This window comes from Sus scrofa, chromosome 18 (genome assembly GCF_054392235.1).
Source record: "Sus scrofa isolate SSC_HxYL_T2T_F1_AM1 chromosome 18, Sscrofa_HxYL_maternal_Yorkshire_Landrace_v2.0, whole genome shotgun sequence".
Taxonomy (NCBI): Eukaryota; Metazoa; Chordata; class Mammalia; order Artiodactyla; family Suidae; genus Sus; species Sus scrofa.
The window spans coordinates 34,711,261-34,735,673 of NC_139400.1; the positions used below are offsets into that span (position 1 = coordinate 34,711,261).

The following is a 24,413-nucleotide window of genomic DNA, read 5'->3' on the forward strand; positions in this document are numbered from 1 at the left end:
TACTTGTTCTACGGAGGCATATTTGGTTTTACAGAAACAATTATTCAGAAAATAGCTAAGAGGAAGTGGAAGGAAATGGAAGGAACACGCACTCGTGTTTCCCCTTAACTGTACTCTGAAACGACTACTTCGGTTAAATCAGAAACACCTTAGAATGTATCACATAAGTTCTCACTAGACCTGAGCGAATCTGAATTACCTTTTAGAACTAAACTTTTTGGAGGTCATTATGAAGTTCTCCCCTGAAAACGTTCTCATCATGCTTTATGTCATGGCTCCCTATGTTAGGCACCCTTGGGAGTGTTGCTTTTTACGCAGCAAATATTCCATATTGAATGGTGAAATGAAATAGGCATTATGCAAAAAGCGCAAGGGCAAAATTATGTTTTCTTTTGTTGCACTGACTGCATTTTTCTTGAATAAGTGGAAAAGTCAAGTAGAACAGACCACAGCTGAGAACTGGCTCGATAATGGGTCAAAGAACTGAACTAAAATGATGAATTGAGGAAAAAAAGAGGTAGCCTTTGTGATCCCTAGTGAATTAAGCAGTTTTCAGTTCATGTTTGAACCTGTACCTATTAAATGAAAATCTCTGCTTGCAGCAATAAAACGATACAATCTCTGCTGCACAGGATTTGATCATCATGAAGGCTGGAGAAAGGCAGCCCCACTCACTTTACGTATCTTCCATATACTTCGTGGAAATACCTCCGGGTGGAAAGGTTACCTTGACAGTGAAGCGTTTTTTCTTTGGTGGATTCCAGACCGTGCCAGTGGAGTGAATGAACGCACGCAGAGGAGATAAGGACGTCACCAGCACGTATGCTTTCAGGATTACAGACAGATCTTTGGCTTGCAAGACTGTTTCTCGGGGAGCAAGGACTGTGGTTTGATTCCTAAAAAATAAACAACATAGACAAAGCTCCATAATTTGGAGCGAGTATGTAATTTTCAAATGACCTCAGAACTGTGTACACCTTGCTTCTCCTTTGTTGGACCCCAGCCTTCAGTGTGTGGGTTTCCTTGAACAATGTTGAAAATAGTACCTAAAATAAGGTTTAACTATCTTAAAAAAAATTAAATTAGTCTCATCTGGTACCAACACAGCAAAAGTGATACAAATTACAGCTTAGGAAACACCTAAAATTTTCTGATTCCGCCTTCTCTTGCCTTGGCTCTAACTTTTCTTTCACGAGAAAAGACATAAAGTTTCTCAACAGTATACAGGTCGCCAAAATACATTCCCTACAAAATTTGATTCAAATCCCTATAGAATTTGATTCTACTTAATAATCTGCACCACAGTTATTTAAGGGCTAATTTAAGGGATGGAGTTATTACAAAACACTTCATCTAAAAAGGAAAAATAACATTAGTTTAATATTTTGTGATGAAAACAAATATACTTTCATCATAAATGATACAAAAATGTATAGTTATTTTCTTTTCTGCACCATATTTCTTATATTTCAACTAAGTTCAATTAATGAAAAGAGTGTGCTATTTCATCTTTTGAAGTCTAGGTAAGCAGAAATGCATCTGATTCTTCAATAAATACCATTAATTGTGGAAATACTACCTAATAGTTGTAAAATTACATGAGGTTGGAGTTCCCATTGTGGCTCAGTGGTAACAAACCCAACTAGTTCCACTGGCTCTGCTCAGTGGGTTAGGGATCCAAGGTTGCCGTGAGCTGTGGTGTAGGTTGCAGATGTGGCTCAGATCCTGCGTTACTGTGGCTGTGGTGTAGGTGGACAGCTGCAGCTCAAATTTGACCCCTAGCCTGGGAACCTCCATATGCTATGGGTGCAGCCCTAAAAAGACAATAAAATATAATAACACGAGGCAAACCATTTTGTGTCTTGGATAAGATAACTAAAATCTCTTAGTTTTTCACATGAGAAACACTACATGACAAAATCATTTCCCTGGAGGTAACCTGGATAACTGGGCACCCTACAGTTGCTTTCTTAGGTCCTGGGACCCAAAAAATGTAACTAGAAAAAAATAATTCAGCCATACTCACAGACTAAGACATGCCATTTGAGTATAAAACAGAAGTTAAAAAGTTACAGTTTCACATTGTCAAGGTTTTAAATTCAATTTTCATTACTACAACTTCCTAGAGAAGAGTCCTATTTACTTAAATGTTTATTCTATGGCAGGAGACATTTGAATTAGTCTAGAAGAAAATCAATGATTACATTCTTTGTTAAGAAGAGATCATCGAAAATTTATGTAACCTAACCTCATAATTCAAACATGTAAACCTCTTTAGATCTGTTCAGAGCTCATCTTGTGTTAGCTATCTCCTAAAACGCATGCTTGATATAACAATTCAAGATGATTAGCTTACAGCTGTTCACGTCTCCAGTCCCCTGGTTTCCACGTATGTGACTTCGCTGTCTTTAAAAGGTGACTTGAAGTACTCAGCTTTAACTGTGTGCTCTGATCCAGACATACAGAGGGGCTCACCAGAAGCTGCAATTCTGAAAAGATTCAAAGGAGCAAAAGACAGTCATTCTATTGTTTCCTCTGGGGATGGCTTCCAAAGTAAGAGTCAGCTGTGTCAAACTACAGGGTCCCTGGAAAGCCAGTTTTCTCCCTATTCTGAATCAGAGTTAGATCCATCAAGTATGAAGGCATGTTTAGAGAGGCCTTTGCTTTGTAGGATGTTCTCCTACTCCTACCACAGACTAGAAAAACAACTGTTATAACTGCTTTCACATTTTCTCGCTCAGAAGGGGCAGCGGATAAGATGTCTCCATCTGCCCCGTACTAAGAGGGTCTACCTTCCACGCACCCTTGAAAGGGGATGGTGACTTAGGAGCTGCCTTCTGCTTGCCAAGAGGATGTTACATAAGCAACTTATGTTGATTTCCTGACAATACAGTCCTTCACGTGCTGGAGTTTGTCATGATTCATGACCTCATCAACTTCAACAATGCTTTATTGTTTTGAAAAATATTATTTAGTGGGTTTTTGAAGCATATAAAAGACCAAAAACCATGACTCATTTCCAAAAACTCATACTGATATTTTTTAAAAATAGATGCATGTACATGCTTAGAAAACTCAAAGTGTACAGAAAGCTATCAAATGAGAAGAAAATGCACCAGGCCATCCCGATCTTTCTAGAACTTCTCCCCACCAAAACCAGTGCTTACACATTCACTTTTGAAGTTGAGACAAGCACACAATGGATAATAGAAGACGGATACAAATATCAACATATCTATATAAACCTATACATGTACTTTTTTTTAATTCTCTAAAAGAGACATTAGAATGGTCCATGTCTAACTTATTTACTATTAATCTATCCTGGAGTCCTTTCCATATCAGCATATACAGAATTACCTTATATTTCTTAATGGCTTAGAATGTCCCATTAAATGAATATACTTTTAACGTAAGCATTCCCTTATTGTTGTGCATTTAGATTATTTTTGTAATGTTTTTCTTTTGCTATTTCAAAAACACTACAATGACCGCTCTTATGCATCTATTTTGGTGTGCTTCTACAAGTTTATCTAGGGGGTGAATTCTAGACTGTCCTTGTAATTGCCATGTCAATGGGTAAATGCATTGTATATTTGATCGACATTACTCGATTGCCTTCTAAAAAGGTTCCCCAATTTCACTCTCTCCAACAGCATACGAGAGTTGTTGTTTCTGCACTGCCAGGTCACAGTGCTTTATTTTTAAATTATACAATTTATCTAGCTCCCCAAATGGAACAAAGCCTTTAAATTATTTTCCCCCTTGTGCACATTTCATCAATACTAACCTAGTCTAATTTAAAACACTTCACATTCTTAAGTAAAAGTCAGCAGAAGTCAAGCTGTTCAATGTATTCCCATATCTCATTATTTAGCACAGTGTGATCTTTCTCCAAAAAATGATAGCCTATTTGTAAGGCTTCCTTATTAATGAAGTTCTAATACATCATAATAAGGGAAACATTCAAGTTGCTTATTTCTGGACGTGACAAATGAAGAGTCATTAAGGTAATTTCTTTCCTTGAGGATCACAATTTCAAAAGAGTTTAAGCGTTTATATAATCCTCTACATTTACAATAAGAAAATAAGTGCTCCTTTTTTTCACTGAATATACTTTTTTTTTAGAATTCACAACTAAGGAAAATTTTCATCTCTCCAGAGGAGCGAGCTACTTTGTAGTGCCTTTTGTATAGTATGAGAACAGTGTAACTTACCCTAACTTCCCTTTTTCCCTTGCTGCCAGGAAGCACAGCAGCAGTGTGAAGCCCAAGCAGAGATGACTGAAAAAGCTAGGCATATTGTTTCATCAAGGTAGTAGCTCAACAGTCTTGAAAGTAGTCAGCAAATATGAAAAAGAATATGCAATTTTATGTCATCTTTTTCTGGTTTAGTTTAAGCGGAAGCACTTATCGTAGGTAGCTGAAGGAATCCAATACAGGAAATGCCAAATACGGCAAATCTCCACATCGGCCCCTGAAAACTGTGACTGAAGAGTGGAATTGAATATTGATTAAAGTAATTTTTACCTTTTGTGACTTTATATTATTCCAGGTTTGGAGGTTACTTTTAATGATTCTGAAAACACACATACAGGCACACACACACACAAACCCTCACATCTTTAATTAGATGTCCCGACATCTAAAATTATTCTCATTTCCCTTGATTTACAGTAAAAATTCAAAACAAGCTCCATTAATATCTTAAAAAACAGCAACTGCGTTTTAGCGAGCTTTAATAAATAACTGTGGAAACTTTACACCCTAGGTTCTTATTTAACAGAGTCAAAGCTATGTCCGTAGTCACTGCTCCCTATCCTTCATTGGACATACCTATCAAGGTTCCCCCAATAGACCAGTCCAAGACACTTATTTTATTTTATTTTTGGGGGTTTTTTTGCCTTTTTTAGGGCCACTCCCATGGCATATGGAGGTTCCCAGGCTAGGGATCTAATCGGAGCTGTAGCCGCCGGCCTACACCACAGTCACAGCAATGCGGGATCCGAGTTGCCTCTATGACCTACACCACAGCTCACGGCAACGCCGGATCCTTAACCCACTGAGTGAGGCCAGGGATCGAACCTGCAACCTCATGGTTCCTCGTCAGATTCATTAACCACTGCGCCACGACGGGAACTCCCAAGACAAATTTTAATATTTCATTGCCCTTCTCCCTTGACCCCCAAACACACAGAGGAGCCTCAAAATCTCCTACCTACAATGCCAAAACTAGCTCTGGTTTTGCTGCTGGAAGGGGGACCCCTTCCAGGCCCCAAGAATGGGCTCTTGTCTAACACTCAGAAATGAACTGTCCAAGGAGACACATGTACTGACAAAGCAAGAGACTATCAGAAAGGGGCGCCTGGGCAGAGAGCAGCAGGGTAAGAGAACCCAGGAGACCTGCTCTGCCACGTGGTTCACAGTTTCCAGTTTTATGAGAATGGGGTTAGTTTCCGGGTGGTCTCTGGCCAGGCATCCTGCTCGGCCCGTACTTGGTCTGGCCTGGGTCCTACTTGGTAGTGCACGCACCTCTCAGGAGAGTGAACTCCAACTCCAAGAATCCTGGGAGGTGGGTCCCCCCACCTCCCAAGGGCCTCTCCTCAATCCCCCGGTTTGTCTTCAGGGCAATACCGAGTTCCTCATCAGGGCCTCCTGCTATGAGACAGCTCATGCAAGGGCTATTGTTGTGCTTGGCCAGGGTGGGCAGGTTGGGTCTATGGTCCCCTAACAGTTTGGAAGGAATTTGGCAGGTGAGGCTCTATGACACAGTCTTCCAAATGGTCTTGTAATTCATTAACAGGTTAAGTACTAAATATTTTCAGAAAGTAATTAAATACGGAGAGCCAGCATGCCTCTTTTGGGTCTTCCCACTCCACACAATGACGATAGAATGGGTAGCAGATACGGATGTGAAGTATCACATGTACTTTTATTTACTGACTACTCTTCCCTTATTTTAAAGAGTCCTGAAGCCGTAACTTGACTGCTCACTCAGAGTAAAAACCAACAATATGTTACGGATGCATGGAGACTGCTCTTTTGTGTCTTCTAATATCTGGCTGGCCAGGTTCTGAGTACATGCTGACTGTGGTGCAATTTTCTATAAAGGAAGATTAAACCTGGGTTTTCATTTTGAGTCTTGGCAACCAAATCTTAATGGGCCGGTGACATTGTCAACATGTCTTCTAGAATCCAGGATGTGATTTTCCAGGAATCTTCTAAACTTCCCACATCATGGAACATAATGCGGATACAGATGTGCAGTAAATATCTGTTGTGGTAATGAACTAGTTTTGGGGGGGTTAAGCTAATGTGCAGTTAGAGAACAAAATGAACATTCCAGTGTATTAAACATATTTTATTGGGTTATTTATTCTTTCCCTTCTATGCAGCATATAATCATATACATCACAGGCAAAGACTAAACACTGGAAAACACTTGTACTAGCTGCCAAAGATTAGCTGCCAAATTTATATTGTATTTGATTTATTGTTTTGCCCCATAGCTAATAATTAATAGGAAAGAAATAGTGAAAATATAATTATATTTCACAAATGCTTAAATACTGTCTTGCAAGTTCCTATTAGGAAGCTAAACTTAGCCAATATTTTCTTATTTTGGAACTACCAATGAAAATAAAAGCCCTTAATTAATAATTAACAACCGGTTTTGAGATTAAAAGTGTAAATAAGCATCATTTACGAATGTATGCATTGTTCTTCTCGCCTGAGGGCATTTACAAGCCTTACTTCTTAGCCTCCAAATATACCCTCAGAACTTCCAAACACAGCGAATATAAGTTGATAAATGCACAAACTGAAGTCATAGTTGGGAAATAACTCCATCAGTCAGGGTGCTGAGAGAAAATGGCAGAGTCAAAGGGGTAAATGAAGAGACGACTAACTGAGGGATTACCAAAGACTAGAAACTAAGAGACTATTAAAGAAGTGGCTGAGAACGAACACAATGGCAGGTAAGGGAAATCAACAGCAGGTAGCAGAGCTCCCCTGCACTGATAAACGGAAGCTCTTACCACTCCAAGCCCAGGAGGGAGCCCTTTACACACGCAGGCAGAGGGCACAGCTATGAGAAAGGGTGGACAGCAAGAGCTACAGCCACAGGGAAAGGCACACAGGCACTTCCAAGCCAGGGTCCCACAGGGAAGCAGCCAAGGAATAAGTGGCCTAACATTCTCTACCCCTGAGCAATGATCTCCTGCAGAAGTCAAGAGACAAGGGAGCCCTGTTGATGCTGTCTGTGGGGGGCAGCTTCCTGGGGAAGGGTCCAGAGGGAACCTTGGAAGGGCCAATGTACAAACCCTATACTTAGCAAATACAAATTTGGGCCCTGGTCTTCTTACTAGCCACATGTCCTAGAGAAAAAATTACATGCGTATATGTTGGTATGTGTGTCTACACATATAGAAAGAGTGAGTGGAAGAGAAATAATATTAGCTTTGATCTCAAATAAGAGCATCTGTATATGGGAGCAGGGCATGGTTTAGGCTGAACCATGTGAAACTGCCTTTTGTTAGGTCAAAAATGATTGAATGTTGATCATGTATCAGCGATTTTATAAAGTTTTTCTTACTGCACTATGGTGGCTATTGAAGGGAAGAAAGAGAAGTAATAAACATACAACTTTCAGGCTGAGTAATATTCCATTGTATATATGTACCACATCTTTCCTATAAAAAAGGAATGAAATAATGGTATTTGCAGCAACATGGAAGGTCTTATAAATTACCATGCTAAATGAAGTAGTCAGACAGTGAGACACAAATGTCATATGCTATCACCTATATATGGAATCTAAAAAAAGGATACAATGACCTCCTTTGCAGAACCAAAACTTACCCACAGACTTTGAGTCTTATGGTTACCAAAGGAGAAAGGAAGGCTGAGCAGGGAGGGATGGGCTAGGGGTTTTGGATGGAAATGTTATAAAATTGGGTTGTGATGACGGTTGTACACCTATAAATATAATAAAATTCATGAGTTTTTTTTTAAAAAAAACATACAACTTGCAAAAGAAGATTTCAGAGCTAGAATGTCTGTTCAGAGCTAGAATGTCTGTGGGTAGGAATGACGAAAGAGAGTGATGGGTAATTTTACATGTCAACTTGACTGGGCCAAGAGATGCCCAGATAGCTGGTTAAACATCACTTGTGGGTGTGTCTGGGAGGGTGTTTCTGGTGGAGATGAGCATTTGGATTGGCGGACTGAGTAAAGCAGACAGCTCGCCTCAGTGTGGATGAGCCTCATCCAAGCCTTCGAGGGCTTGATTAGAACTAAAAGGCAGAGGAAGGCTGAATTTGCTCTCTGTCGGACTGATTGAACACGGACATGGATGTTCTCTTGCCCTCAGCATACTGATTCCTAGGCCTTTAGATCCAGACTGGAACCTACAGCACTGACTCACTATACCAGCAGCTTTCCTGCATCTCCCATGTGCCGATGGCAGATGGTGGGACTTCTCAGGCTCCAAAATCATGTGAGCCAAGACCTGACAATAAATCTCTGTCTCTCCCTTCATAGATAGATAGATAGATAGATAGATAGATAGATAGATAGATAGGTAGATAGGTAGGTAGATAGGCAGATAGGCTCAGTAGTCCCTCCTTCTTTTTTCATTCCAAGATTCCCCATGGCTGTCTGAAATCTAGGATAGTACCAGTCCCTATATAGACTATGTTTTTGCTATACATGAATACCTATAATAAAAATTATCATTGAGGAACAGTAAGAGATGAATAACAATAACTAACAAGAAAATAGAATAATTATACCAATATACTGCAATAAATGTTACACGATTGTGGCCTCTCTCCTTACCTGTCACAAAATATCTTATCGTAAAACTGTAATGCCTTTTCCAGTGTTGCTAAGCACATATCATGCACTGCAGCTGCAACTTTTGCAGGGTGAAGTGCTTCAGCACAATTAGCACCAATTTCTTTTTCTTCTTCACCTTTTCATGGAGAGGAGAGTCATTCTCAGCATATATTTTTTTTCTTTCTTTATTAAGCGGAGAATCTTTACTTAAACGAAGCACTCTGCAGCTTCTATTTAGCATATCTGAATTGCTAGCATCACTACTCTTGAGCTTGGGGGCCATTATTAAATAAAATAAGGGTGACTTGGACACAAGCTCTGCGATGCTGAGAGAGTCCATCTGATGATGGAATTGGTTACTACGTGATTAACAGATGGGAGGCACTGGACCAACGGATGATTCATGGCCCATATGGGATGGCACAGGACAGTGAGAGATTTCATCATGCTGCTTAGAAAGCTGCGTGGACTTTCAAATTCTTGAATTGTTTATTTCTGGAATTTTCCATGTAATATTTTTGGACGATGATTGACCACATGGACTTGAATCCTTGGAAAGTGAAACCACAGATAAGGAGGCTATGTTTATATATATCTGTATATCCTACTAGTTGTTTCCCTGGAGAATCCTGACTAGTACAGGGGATGATCTTAAAATCACTCCACGGGTATTTAGCATATGCTTTGACAACTAGAGATGCGCTGCCCAAATTCTATCAATTCCTAGAAGAGGAACGTCTTCACTGCTAAATCTGTTTTCTCCCTTGCGTGAGGAGGAAAAAGCAGAGCAGCCAGCAGCGTGGGCACTAGACAAATATACACTGAACAAATAACTGGATGATATCTAAGGTCTTTTACAATTCTAAATTTCTGCAATCCGAGGTGAAATGTTATATTTTCCAATATACACCACATATGACTTAGTGGAGAATATAAGTGAAAAGGGCCCAAGGGCCAGAACTGAAATGCAGCCCCTCTGTGAACTCAGGTGTGTGTTCCAGCGATCCTGAGTGCTCTGCAGGATCAACCAGCTATTTTATTTGCCGGAGGCCCAAAGAAACCTCGTAGAAGAGACCATAGCTGCACCCTCTGTGGGTTCCCACACACTGAGAAAGTATTTGGGGAACACCAACCACCCTTTCACCTCTCGAGCAGTCTACACATGGGAAGATAGTCAAGTTCACAGACTGAGTTGCTTGCGGGCAGTTAGAGAGGAGGGATTATTTTCAGGGCATCAGAGAGTATTCTCAGGTCATTGGCCTGTAAATTCCATGAGGACAAAGATTCTGGGTTCTTCCCTCCACTGCCAAGCATAGGCTGGCACTGAACACAGGGGCTTAACAATTCCTTCTTACCCACATTACAAGAGATAGGTGCATTGGGCATAGAAAACAGTGGCTGACATGAAGAATGTGCAGGTAAAATGATGAGTGGCTTGGCTAAAGTTGTATGAGGTAACCCTTCAAAAAAAAAAAAAAAAAAAAAAAAACCTAAGAAATGAGTGAAACCTGGGCAGGAGTCATTTTTCTCTCTCCAAGTCAGCGTGGTGTTTGTCACAGTGATGTGCTTTGCTATGATCACATCAGGACACTGCGACCCCACTGGGGCAGCTCCAGGGATGGGCAGAGACAGACACCCAAGGAGAACCGTCTAAATCCAGGAGGCCTCAGATCAGCCGAGCTCCCAGAACCCATGCAGAGCACAGGAAGCCATGGGAGAGAAGGCCCAGAGGACGGCTGCCCCTTGTAAGGGATGATTTGGGGGCGCAGCCATAAAGATACATGTTCTAATTTGTCCAGCTCATTGTCATTTAGTTGCTAACCAATATTTTTTCAAAAATATTTTACAAATGATATTCCAAATAACATGTATTTTAAAAAATCCTAATTTCTGTCTATAAATGGATTCCTATTCGTAGCTATGACCACGAGCTAATTCCTTACGTTTTCTGTGTCTTTATGTGAAAAATGAGAATAATAATAATGGGAATAAGAAGCAGAACTTAATTGACATAGATGTTGCCAGGATTAAATAGGAAATTTCCCATAAAGTCCTTTGCACAGCACTGGGCATATGTTAAATGCTCAGAAAATGTTAAATAGCTACTAGTAGTAATAGTTTAGTATAATCCTTTTCTGTAACATAGAAAATCTATTTATAATTTTGGAAACTTCAAAGTGTAACTAAAATGTTATTCCTTTTGACTGCAACACTATGGGCTTCTCACCACTGCTATCAAACTAAAGCTAATCTTTTAAATTCTCTTTTATACAATTCTTAAACATCAGACATTTGACATTAGTTAATCAGGAACAATGCAGGAAGTATGTGTAATAAGCATAAATGTGTGGACCAAAATAAAACTTAGCATCTTTACTTTAAGAGGCATGTAAAGATATACACAGTTTTCAGCGACTTTCCTCAAGTTTAGCATTGTGGTAGCCCAGCAAAGCAGTTCATTTCCTGCTCTGATTCTGCTATTTAAAGGAGTTCTGTATTAAGGCTAGGTTTCTATAGATGGGGTAAGCTTAGGACTGACCAGTTACTGCAATATTTAAGTCTATTCTGCTGTATTTTGTTCAGGGAGAGATTCTGCAAACAAACAGCACAATTAGCTCTTAGTCAACTCATGACACATAAATAAAACTCCATAGACTATTCATGACACAGACAAAACTCTTGGACTATTTCCACACACTTGACCTAAACTTGAACTTAGATGATATAATATGAAGATTTATATACTGCAAATACATCAATTCCTTAACACAATTTTACCTTCATCTTATGCAAGTGGCATTGGCCAAAGAATATCTTTGAGAGAACATATGTACCAAACATATAAAGGCACTATTAATACAAGAGTCTAGCTTAATCAGGCAATTCAAAGTTTCTTTTTCAAGACATAAGCCTTATTGTTTTATTACCTATTTGGCTTTGAGACCAAGAATTTACACAATATAGTTGTAGTTTTTTTTTCCCTATGCTGTAACCATATAAGGGTACATCAAATCACAAACACAAACAGCATAGTAATTCAATATAATACTTTTTTGGAGGAAAAAAAGAATAACTTCCATTTTATTTTATATGAAATGAGATGCAGGCAATGTGCTGATGTAAGTGGAGACAAAATCTGTGCTATGAAAATGACCAGATCAATTTCATAGCAGTGTCCTTTAAAGGGACAGTCATTGCATAAAGTTTTCCCCAACTAACCAATCAATCAATCAAGTGCTTACTGAGCACTCAGTAAATGCAAGCCATAAATGTTCTCCTTTCTGTTCTTTTTCGCTGCAAGTGTCAAAGTCAGGCAATTCTACAAAAACAATTTTCCCCACGGACTGTTCTATGTTTTGACCATGACAACATAAGAACCTTGAATTCTGCTCATTTTCCTTGGTAATAAAAGCTATGTCTAGACTACTACTTCAATTTTCTTGCCCCTATGATTTCACTGCAATGACCAAGCAGCATGAAAGATTGTTTTATTACTTTATGGCAGCTTAATTTTGCCTTGATGTTTTTCTACATGAATTTTCCAGGGGAAAAGAAAAGGCAAAAAAAAAAAAAAAAATGCTTGGCCACTTCAGCAAGGCCGAAGATGAATAATTTGGTATAAATTAATGAGCATCATTAATAACAATTTGAAACACAGCCTCCAACAAATATTAGTACCTAGAGTGCAACAAATATGATTACAGAATAGCTGTCTAAGCCCACTCACTGTGACAATAAGTTAATCACTTTATTAATATCAAACTTTTTCTCAAAAACACTGTCTGGAGTAAACCTTGAAATATTGATATCATTTACATCAGAATAATTAATGACTTACAGAAATTTGTAACAGTGATTCCAAATTGTTTTTAAGTATATTGAAGTCAATCTCAAATTTAAATGTAAGGAGTTCCCATTGTGGCTCAGCAGTAATGAACCCAACCAGTATCCATGAGGGTGCAAGTTTGATCCCTGGCCTCGCTCAGTGGGTTAAGGATCCGGTGGTGCCGTGAGCTGCGGTGTGGGTCACAGAGTTGGCTCGGATCTGGAGATGCCATGGCTATGGCATAGGCCAGCAGCTGCAGCTCTGATTTGCCCCCTTGCCTGGGAACTTACTACATGCCACATATGCAGCCCAAAAAAAAAGAAAGAAAAAAAATTTAAATGTAAGACACAAACACAGTGAGTCATTGCTCCTATTTTAAATGAAATCATGCATTACTATAGCTCTTCTTTAATGGCAACTTCCCAGACCAACTCGATCTTCCATTTTCCCACCTATATTTTTGGTATAATAATATGTACATGGTATTGCTGCCAATTTCCTTCTCCACTTCCACAGCATTTACAAATAAACATACCATGTGTGAACCAGGTATTTAAAATATCTTCAGAGTGAGACAAAATTTAAAACATGCGAAGATCAGTCAGCTGCCAAGATGAAATCTAATGAGGGCCAGAGATCCCAACACCAGAAAGAGGGTGGGAACAAAGAAACACATCAGAAAAGATTTTAGGTTATGACACTGCGTGAACATGTTCCTACTGAACCATTTTGTCCTTAGATTCTTTCCCGCAAACTCACCAGCGATATGGTTGGGGTAGGTTGGCTGAGCGACCTTACAACAAAAGCTCCCCCTCCTACTAGATGAGGGTTAAGGTTAGGGTTAGTGTTCGGGTTAATCAGAAGCCAGGCAGAGACTGATAAAGAGTTTCTGAAATGGTGTCTCAGTTTCAGCCTGAGCTGGATAAGCCCATCAGTAGCCGGGTACACTTGGCCTGTTTTGTATCTTGTAAATGACTAAAGCATTAACCAATTAACTGAGCCAAAGAGGAGAAGGGTCTTCGTATCTGAAGGGCTAAAAAAAACTGTTGGTCTTTAAAGATATGAATCAAGTGATTAAAATTTTGAATTTTCCCCCTAAACTTTCTGGGTAGAATTTAGGCCAGGACATTAAATTCAAATAACTATCTTCTATAATTTTCTTCATACATCTCTCATCTTTTGTATTGCCAAGATGCTTTTAGCATACATGTGTATGTGTGTATACGTGTGTGTGTGTGTGTATAGCTTAAATTACATACATAATTTAGTATATTTAATATATAAATATATATTGACACTATATAAAAAGATAATTGTATATACATATTTTTTTCCAGAGATTTAATACACTGTAACTCAGAGTTTCAAGTTTTGACATTGGCACTCTGTTTCAATTAACACCACCTGTTTGCAGGAGCAATCCCAGACTAAACTTCCAGGTCTAAGCTGATGAGATACCTTAAAATAGGTGGGTAATGGATAACAAGTATTTATATCTTGTCATTTCTTATAAAATACATTAAATGTCTTAGGAAAAAAGAATTCTTTTGCACCCAATAATGCCTCAGTCATTTTCAATAAATTAGGGATGTGCAGTCATTGCTTAAAAAATTCCTGTGAGCTGTGGCATCACCCAGAGATTCAGAGCCCTGAGTTAACAGTCAAACACTCTGCTAGAGTGGAGGCTGAATCAAAATCTTGGATTGTAAGGATTGGAAAGAATTCAAGCTGGCTTTAAGTCAAGAGGGGGAAATATTGGGTAACAGTGTAAAAAATATCAAAGTATGGGATTTCTGCTCCTCTTTTTTCCCTCTGAGAAAAAATGATACATGATTATTTGGGAACCAAGTCTTTATAATGTTGTTTGAAGTAATGGGAAGAAGGGAAATAAGTTTAACAATCTGTAAATGAGTTAGAGAGTGGAGAAAGAGACCAGAGCGGAGAGAGGACAGTATTTGGGTGAGCTGGGGCGGGGGACTGTCTAGGGAGGAGAGAGAGTTGTAAAAGCAGAATTTGGCAGAATTTCATTTTATGTTGAATGACGCTAATGCCTCCTTAGCTGCCATTCTGTCCCCAACTCTGCTTCCCTCAAAAAACACACAAACTACTAAAAAACTTAAACTACTCCTCAAGGCTTATTTACCAATAAATCATGTTGCTGGAAGGGGTGTTTTCATTTGCTTATTTGTTTGTTTAAGACAACATAATGCTCAGCAATCTCTCCCAGGGGTCATTCTGCCTCCGTCCACTGCCATGCCTGGCTCAATCTCATAGCCAAGGTCTGGTCTCTTTGGTTAAGTTGGCTGCTCATTGGGGGTGGGGTTGCACTGGGAGCGAGGTGGCGGGGAGGCACTGGCAGGGGAGCAAAATCTGATTTAGAGAAAAGGCACATAAAGTTTCTAAGGGGAGAAAAGGTGAACTCAGAGTGTTCATTCAATTTCACAGATCTTGAGCGAAAAGTGACAAAAGTTCACAGCCACCATGACCCAAAGCATGACACGTGATTTGCGACTCAGGTTTTCAGCTTGATGCCTCAAAACTACTCACCTGGTCTCCAACTTGCCACTAAGGCTGCTTCTCAGAGACTGTTGCTCTTTTACTCAGCGTTTTCTTCAGCCCCCAAAGCTGGCTTTTATTTACCAAATCGCTTAAAACATTTACAGTTTCTATTAGTCCCAGAACCTTGAGTTGACATTAGGGCACAGGTTTCTGACCAGAAATTTTCAAAACTGACATGAGACTCTAGGATTTTGGGGTGTTTTTCAGTTTTGTTTCCCCTGGGAGCTCTCTTTCGTATAATTAAAGGATAAAAATGTTGTTTCAATAGCTTTGTTATAAATAGCAAAATACCCTATTAAAATCTTAATTAAAAATGCAGAGTACACCCAGGACATTGCTTATGGTGCCCTCGGCACAACAAGTGTAGATTTACCAATAAATCATGTGACTGGAAAATTTTAAATATCACTTTGTGGGTGGTATCTTTGCTTTTTATAGCCTGCTATGAAAATAGTTTAAAGTTCTTTCCCTTAAAGGACACAAGCTCTTCTAAACTTGGCTGTTGAACGACTGACAAGAGGACTGAGAGACAGAGTCTAGAAACAAACATTACAGAATACCAAACTGAAAAGTTAAATTGGGCATATTCCATTTACTTAACCATGTAATCGTTCTCTTTTTCTTCTTAATTCTGTATTTAGGTTCTTCTTCTTCTTCTTTTTTTTCTTGGTCTTTATGCCTTTTCTAGGGCCGCTTCCTGCGGCATATGGAGGTTCCCAGGCTAGGGGTCCAATCAGAGCTGTAACTGCTGGCCTACACCACAGCAATGCAGGATCCGAGCCATGTCTGCAACCTACACTACAGTTCACCCCAATGCGGGATCCTTAACCCACTGAGCAAGGCCAGGGATCAAACCTGCAACCTCACAGTTCCTAGTTGGATTCGTTAACCACTGTACCACGACGGGAACTCCAAGTATTTAGATTCTTCTTAATTCTGTATTTAATTATATGGTTTTAGAGTTGAAGGATAAATGCAGTCCTACTTCCATACTCAGTTGAAGAGAAATATTTCAGGTCTAGTCACGGCATTATTAGAACTCATTATTAAACACAACCATCCTGACCACCCCAAACAGGAAAAGAAAGGATACCCCATTTTCATTGTTCTTTGAAACCCTACGGTCAATGAGTGATGATAAGAATACTCTCTGGTTACTATTTACCGTGGAATGGATTTTTAGTGTGGCACCAATCTGTACTCAACTAGGAGTTCACTTTGTCTGGCCCTGATGGGAAGAAGTGTAAGTGAGGCCTAATAGTAAGGATTCTGTCTTAAAGAAAAAAGAGTGGAAACAGAAGTCCAAGGATAACAGGAGGACATGAAAGAGGAGGGCAGCTTTTAGTATGTTGCTCCTATACTCCATAGGCCTTACTTCCACTCTGGGGTTTAGGTCAGAGGCTAAAACAAAACTAAAAAAAAAAAAAAAAAAAAAAAAAAAAAAAAAAAAAATTTCTTAGAATATATTATGCAATAGAAAGAAATAGAAATGTAAAGAAAGATTTTTGACTACTGATTTTTACTACTAAATCGATTTAGTTTGACCTGTTCTGGCTTCTGAGAACACCTGTGGAATTCCAGCTGCTGGATAAGATAGCGACTGGTACACGGGGCATGGCACTACCAGTTTCAGCATCAGCCAGAGGAGAAGCAGGCACAGCATGAACCTCAGAACCTCAGCATCCCTGACACTGGTCATGGGACAGCATGAACAATGGCAGGTGCAGCCTCCATGTTGCAGAAATCCAGTAGCAGAACACCTTGGGTGGATGTGGTCTGTGGCATACATCAGCAGCAGATGACCAGAGGGCACCAGAGCCAAAGTGGAGGAAAGAGTGGGCATGGTGTAAAGTAGAAGATCGAGTTCATAAGCACATAGGATAAAGCCCCTAGGATAAAGGGGGCATTAGAGGCCGTCACAGTGATTAAGATGCTACTGAAAGTTAATGGATGTGGGTTCTAAATGCTAGATCTCTGCCCCTGTAGGATAAGGCTGATGTTTATTTGGAATTCACTGATAAGGGGCAGAGTCTAACACCTGTTTAAATAGTTAGATCACTCTTCTCATTGGCCAGTACATGCAGCACAATAGCTGATACTATGTTGGGTGTCACTCTGTGCAAAACAACAAATCCCCCCCCATCCCCCCATCACTTTTGAATGTCTCACTGGACAGTTAGGTGGATGGCAAGCCAGTTGGTAATTATTTGAACCTAGGGCTTGATTCTATCTTATACGTAAACTCTAAGAATTTTACCCAGTTTTTAATATACACTGAATTTTTCAGGAATGCAATTACACAGTCAAGCAAAGGAACACTATGTTTTGTTTGTATATTTCTCAAGGGTTCTTCCTCAGTAGCAGTGTGACCCATGGAATCTTAGTTTCCTTATGATACAACTGCATCCGTCTGAATGTATATCGGTCAAATCCATGGAGAGTCAAAATAAAAGGGGGAATTTGATGATTTCACCACACCATATGGTGTTATCATGTCTAAACATTCACATATTAGATTACAAATTGGTATAAAATACTTTTCTTTGTCTTTTATATCAAAGTTGGGGCAGTATATTAGGGCTTGTTGAAATTATGTGTAGAGGTAAGTTATACACACTTTCAGATCAACCAGAGGTCAATAAATAGATTTGTTATCAAATAAATAGAGGTCTGACAGGAATGAATGAAAAGACTGCTTTAGAATAATCCAAAAGTGACTGAAAGCAGGATTTTGAGAAGAAGGGGTCTGAAAATAGTGAGTGTAGGTGGAGGCAAAGAAATACTTTCGTGACAATTTTAAGATCCTAATTTTATTCCCAGGTTAGTGAGTCCTGAAAAACGGGTCTCACCAACTGGGTAAAAGTAGTGTTAGTACTTATCAACTAATATTTATGGAAATACTTATTGAGACAACTAATATTTACAGAAATGCTTGTTAAATACTTAACATTTGTGGATCTGTGTAATGCACTGTTCCCAGTATTTTAAGGGCACTAACTCCTTCCATTCTCTTACTGACCCAGGAAGCAGAGACATTATGGTCCCTACATTGCAGACGTAAAACTGAAGCACAGGGAAGGTAAGAAACTTGTCGAGGACAGTGGCCTATTAAGATGCCGAGGTAGGATCCACTCATATGGAGCCAAGCTCAGTCTGATCCACTCATATGGAACCAGGTTCAGTGTGCACCCAGCCACTAGCCAACAGCAAGTGCCATCAGGTCCAAGCAATGACCCGTTCTGAAAACCATTTGCAAGAACCACTAATTCCACAGAAATCACATATTACCTATAAAACCTAAATTGGTTCTACTTACATTGATTAATTTCTCATCCTCAGATTGCTGCTTTATAAACCCTTTCGGCAGCACAGCCAATGAATTCCAAAAGCCCTCCCATGAAGGTCAGGCGAGCAGCTTCAAAGAGCCAGGACAACTAGTACTTGGTCCTTCCAAGTGGCCCGGCATGATCACTATCATTCCAGAGGCCCAGATCTCAGGCCGGTGGCTACATCCACATCTGAGTCGCCCAAAACCTCAGGCACATGGCTGCGGAATGAGGTCTGTCAGGGTAAATGTCCTACTTTGCCTAGAATGGCTGTAGATGGTTTGAGAAGCTGAGCCTGAGTCGGGACATCAGCTAAGAAGGTAACAGAAGAAAGGTAAAGAGGACCCTCAAGAGAGAAGGTGCCAGTAAAAGCTGAAGCTGCGCTTCTGACTCTGCCAGGACTGGTGATTTCCATTTGTTACTGAGCCCCTCTTAAAAGACTGAAACAAAACCAAGTAAAGCAAAAACAATCTTCTGCCTATAGCAAATTCACTTACTATCTCCTTATATGTAAATATTATGATAAGTAAGAAGTTACGAGGATTGTTTTAGTTGATGATGATAATGAGATCATAATAATAATAAAGTAGGTAAGCAAAACAAGTTCATTTTCTCATTAGATCCAGATATTAGGCTTTTTTCGACAGCTCCTTTCCTATTTTCTTTTTTCTTTTTTTCCCTTTAGGGCTGCGCCTGGGGCACAGGGAAGTTCCCAGGCTGGGGGTCGAATCTGAACTGCAGCTGCTGGCCTACACCACAGCCACAGCAACAATGGATCCAAGCCGCATCTGTGACCTATGCTGCAGCTCACGGCAACACCAGATCCTTAACCCACTGAGTGAGGCCAGGGATCGAACCCACATCCTCATCTAACTAGGATACATGTTGGGTTTTTAACCTGCTCAGCCATATCAGGAACTCCCTTCCTTACTTTCTTACATTATAAGATAGGCTTAAAATATATCAGAGCTCAGCTTCACTTCGGGAGATACAGAGTGGTGCCTGAGACATGGATCTAACTCTTTCTAGCTGCATAGCTCAGAGGTTCTTAGAGCTTCCATTTCTTTACCTAAAGAAGGCATGCCAGCATCTGCCCCACAGATGATTAACAGAATAAGGTGCAAAGTGCTTGACACAGTGTCTGACATAAGTAAAAAATAAGTATTACCCCTTGTTATTATTTCAGGGTAATTTATCTATAAAATAACCTTGTGGGATAAATCATGAAGCCCCACTATAATTAATAAAACAAACCCCAAACTAGTACTAATCCTGTTTGATGACTATCTGTATTCAACCTCTAAGTAACGCTTGCCTATTTCTGTCCATATCAGAGTGCCTCCAAAAAAAAAAAAAAAGTATGTTTTTGTGACAGTTTTATGTGAATGCAGAAAACTGAAAAACCTCATTTAACTTACCTCTCCAAATCAATTCATGGATATCTTAAGTAATACAGAAATTATGCCTTATGTATTACTTTTATAGATTTACAACACATTATTATAGAGCATTTTCATGACAGGAAAGAATAGTCAGTATAATTGTTCCTATTTTACCAGTCTAGAAAATGGACTAACTACAGTCATATCACTATAGTTCGTAGTTGGGCAGAACTAGAATTCAGGTCTCCTCAAATGAGGACCTGACTTCTACCTTCACTAGGTAGATGGTTGGACTTCTCTAGCCTCTTAAGCTAAAATTCTTCCTAGTACATATGAGCATCTTACAAATGCTCAGAAATGGTTGAAGCAAAACAGGCCTTCAAAAGGCCTTAAGGAGTTCACATGGCTGAATGACCTACTTTTGTTTATTTAGGGGTAAGCTAACCCTTTAAAAGCTACACATTTTCCTGTGAAATGACCATCAACACTGAGATTGTACTGCAGCTATGACTACGACTCGATGATGCCTTTAACTAAAATGACTCAGAAGAAAACAGAAAGTTCCGTATTTTACCATTAGATGGTGCTAAGAGAAGTTTAAAGAAAATAGTCCCAAAGCTTATTGATGCAGTGCATCACAGGATTTGAGTGGGGTTTACTATATAACAGAGTCCATGTGTCTCTCCCAGACAGAAGCATGCCCAACCCATCATCAAAGAATAAAGCATCTTCCCAAACTACTCCATTCACTCAGTTAATTACACTTCTGCCAAGATACGTATCCTTTCTAATCACAACTTCAACCACAAATGAAGGATTCTAAGATTCTATTTAGGGAAATGAATGCATTTCACTTTGTTTGTAGCTTGCTGAAACTCCCATTTTGGGTTTTTATCAATATATAGTTCAACAAGCTCTGTCACACTGGAAGGCACTAAATGCCTGTTAAAATGTATTGGTCCTAATAAATTCCATTATTAATTGCTACAGCTACAATGAGAAGTTCAAGAGACTAGTCATAATAAGCATCATCTTGCCATGAATAATATGTTATATAACATACACTTTACGAAGTTGTGTGACTTACAGCAAATGCATCACTCTAGCGGGTTTTCACCCTCTAATATTGATGATACCTTGCAAATCAAGTCAGATCACGGCCCTGGAGTTGCAGGAAAATGAACGAACAAAGCCATGAGCACTGCAAACAACTCTGTTGTTCTTTCATAACACTTGTGATTTTGTTGTTTAATATCTAGGTCTACCACCAGAAGGAGTCTGGGTAAGAGGTTTTCTTGAAGTTAAACACACTATATCCTCCAACACCAAAATATCCCTCTCTCTCAATAAATATACATAGAAACAAATGAATCAAAACTATGCAATAGTTCTCTTTTGCTTATTGAGTTTACTCACAAAGCAAGACAAGTATATAAGTTTCAGGATGAATTTTCAACAATTCAATGGCTAGATTCTAGAACTTGATATTACTTTGCACTCTTCTTAACCTAGCTCTTGTAATCCTCAAATAGTGCAGCCCTTCCATGGCTTAAAATAAAAATTTTGGTCATTCCTGCAGAAAATTTTCCCTCTATTTTGAAGCAAGTTATGCTATATAAGCATCTTATCAAGATTTCAGGGAGTTCCTATTGTGCTCAGCAGGTTATGAACTCAACTAGTATCCATGAGGATGCATGTTTGATCTCTGGCTTCACTCACTGGGTAAAGGATCCGGTGTTGCCGTGAGCTGTGATGTAGGCCACAGATGCAGCTAGGATCTGGCATTGCTGTGGCTGTGGGATAGGCCAGCAGCTGCAGCTCCGATTCGACACCTAACCTGAGAACTTCCATATGCCACAAGTGTGTCCCTAGAAAGCAAAAAAAAAAAAAAAAAAAGTTTCAGATTCACTGCCAACATTTCACTTGCAAATACAGTGGCTCATGATGAAGTGATATGGGGAAAATAGCACAATCACTGCTTGGACGATTATTTGTTGAGGAAAATGCAAACAAATATAGTCAGGTTTATTCTAGAGGGCGACTTACTGAGTCATGGAACATGTCTACACCTAGCGAGAAACAAACTATTGATTAATAGATGCAGGCTGGGCAAACAGGAGAAACAAATCCATGAGGCACAAGTATAGTTTCCTGAGTTTTTATTATGTAATTCAAAGAAACCTAGTCTCCTTGTTTAAAGTTCTTCATGTTTTAACAAGTTGTTTTGGTGCCATTTAAACACAATGCTACTCCCCCATTTTTAGCATAGACATAAGTAAATGAGGACTTGCTGGAGAGCTTTGGACAACAAAAATGACTCTCTCTCTTATCACCTCTTCCTTTGTGGTCTGTTGAAAATCGGAATTAATAATCAGAATCATACATGTTGTAAGTGTGCTACACAACCTTGCCCCTCGTGTATCCCAGCATCTGGCACAAAAGAACACGCTCTCTAAGTGAAATAAATAAATACACCTACATGATGGGAGGAGGTACATAAATCATGAACCAAAAATGCAAAGATTTACCAAACCAGTTTAAGTTTAAAAGGTCAGGGCCTTTTACCAGATACTATACAACTCCCAGAGGAAAACATAGGCAGAACACTCTTTGACATAAATCACAACCATATCTTTTTTGGATCCACCTCCTAGAGTAATGAAAATAAAAACAAAAATAAACAAATGGAACTAATTAAACTTTAAAGCTTTGGCACAGCAAAGGAAACTATAAACAAAATGAAAAGACAACCCACAGAATGGGAGAAAATCTTTACAAATGAAGTGACCAACAAGGGATTACTCTCTGAAATATACAAATATCTCATACAGATTTATATTAAAAAAACCCACAACACAATCAAAAATTGTCAGAAGATCTAAATAGACTTTTCTCCAAAGAAGACCAATGGCCAAAAAGCACATGAAAAGATGCTCAGCATCACTAATTACTGAAGAAATGCAAATCAAAACTATAATGAAGTATCATCTCATACTAGTGAGAATGGCCATCATCAAAAAGTCTACAAACAATAAATGCCAGAGAGGATGCGGAGAAAAGGGAACCCTCTTACATTCTTGGTGGGAATGCAAACTGGTTCAATCACTATGGAAAACAGTATAGAGGTTCCTTAAAAAACTAAAAATAGAACTACCATATGCTCTAGCAATCCCACTCCCTGGCATATATCCAGAGAGATCCCATAATTTGAAAAGATACATGCACCCCAGTGTTCATTACAGCACTATTTACAATAGCCAGGAGATGGAAGCAACATAAATCCATCAACAGAAGATTGGATAAAGAAGATTTAGTACATATATACAGTGGAATATTACTCAGCCATTAAAAAGAACAAAATAATGCCATTTGCAGCAATATGGACGGAACTAGACACTCTCATACTGAGTGAAGTAAGTCACACAAAGACAAATATCTGAGATCACTCACAATCTAATAAAAATGATACAAAAGAACTTAGTCACAAATCAAAAACAGAATCAAAGATTTTGAAACCAAACTTGCCAAAGGGGAAACCAGTGTTACCAAAGGGGAAACACTGGGAGGAGGGATAAATTAGGAGGTTGGGACTGATGTGTATACATTACTATATATAAAATAGATAAGTAACGAGGACTTACTGTATAGCATGTGGAAATGTACTGTAATAATATGGGAAAAGAATCTGAACAAGAATGGATATATGGACATGGATAACTGATTCACTCTGCTGCACACTTGAAACTAACACAACACTGTAAGTCAACTATACTCCAATAAATTTTTTTTTTTAAAGTTCATGGCCTTTTAGCCAAAGAGCAGAAGGATTAATCAGCTCCCTCGGCTATTCAGTCTTTTTAACTTAAGAGATGCCAAGGAGCTGCCAAATGTTTGCTGGGAAAAGGACATGTCCCTTTCGCACTAGCCTGATCCAAAAGCTGTGAGCAGCACAGGAGCAAGACACGCTTTTGAGTCAGTGAGCTCAGGCTAGCTTCTCCCAAAGACGGGAAGAAGTGAGGGTCCCAGAGCCCACAATGACCCTCATCCCAGGTGCTGCCATCCTCCACTGACCTTCACTTGCCAGTGGCCAGGCATGAAGCACTTCACTGGATTTATCCCAGGCATGGCAGTAAGCTTGCTTCTTAGTTTTGAAGGTATGTTAAGTGGAAGGCAGAAGAATGTAGTTTCCAATTAACAAGCTATACTAAGCAGAGAGTTTTGACCATTTTCAAGGAAATGAAGCTAGGCGATGCTATCACTTCCCCCAAATCTCTGTTTGATTGTGTCTGTGATTAGTTCATTTGGAGATTTATGGCTCACAGGCAAAGTGATCAATTTTACAGACAGGTCACACTGAGGAGGTGACTGCTGTGTTTACATGATCCCATAGTTCTCATTAGGTTCTGACTGGCTTGCAATGGTGTCTAAACTACTTATCAATAAAATTATTATTTTCAGTTGAAGTATATCCAGTGGGGAAAAA

At 39.3% G+C, this 24,413-nt stretch overlaps 1 protein-coding gene across 22 annotated transcripts in view; it reads right to left on the bottom strand.

The window, feature by feature from the left end:
• CPED1 (cadherin like and PC-esterase domain containing 1) overlaps positions 1–24,413 on the bottom strand; it is a 281,918-nt gene that overhangs the window by 186,310 nt on the left and 71,195 nt on the right. For all 22 annotated transcript variants that reach the window (XR_014834409.1, XR_014834411.1, XR_014834410.1 and 19 more), the window contains 2 exons: positions 2,357–2,489; positions 728–896 (listed from right to left, as the gene is read on the bottom strand). Coding sequence is in view for 18 of the 22 variants with exons in the window: in XM_021078989.2 (XP_020934648.2) it covers positions 728–896; positions 2,357–2,489 (302 nt within the window). In the remaining 4 variants the exon portion in view is untranslated. The remainder of the gene's footprint in view (positions 1–727; positions 897–2,356; positions 2,490–24,413) is intronic.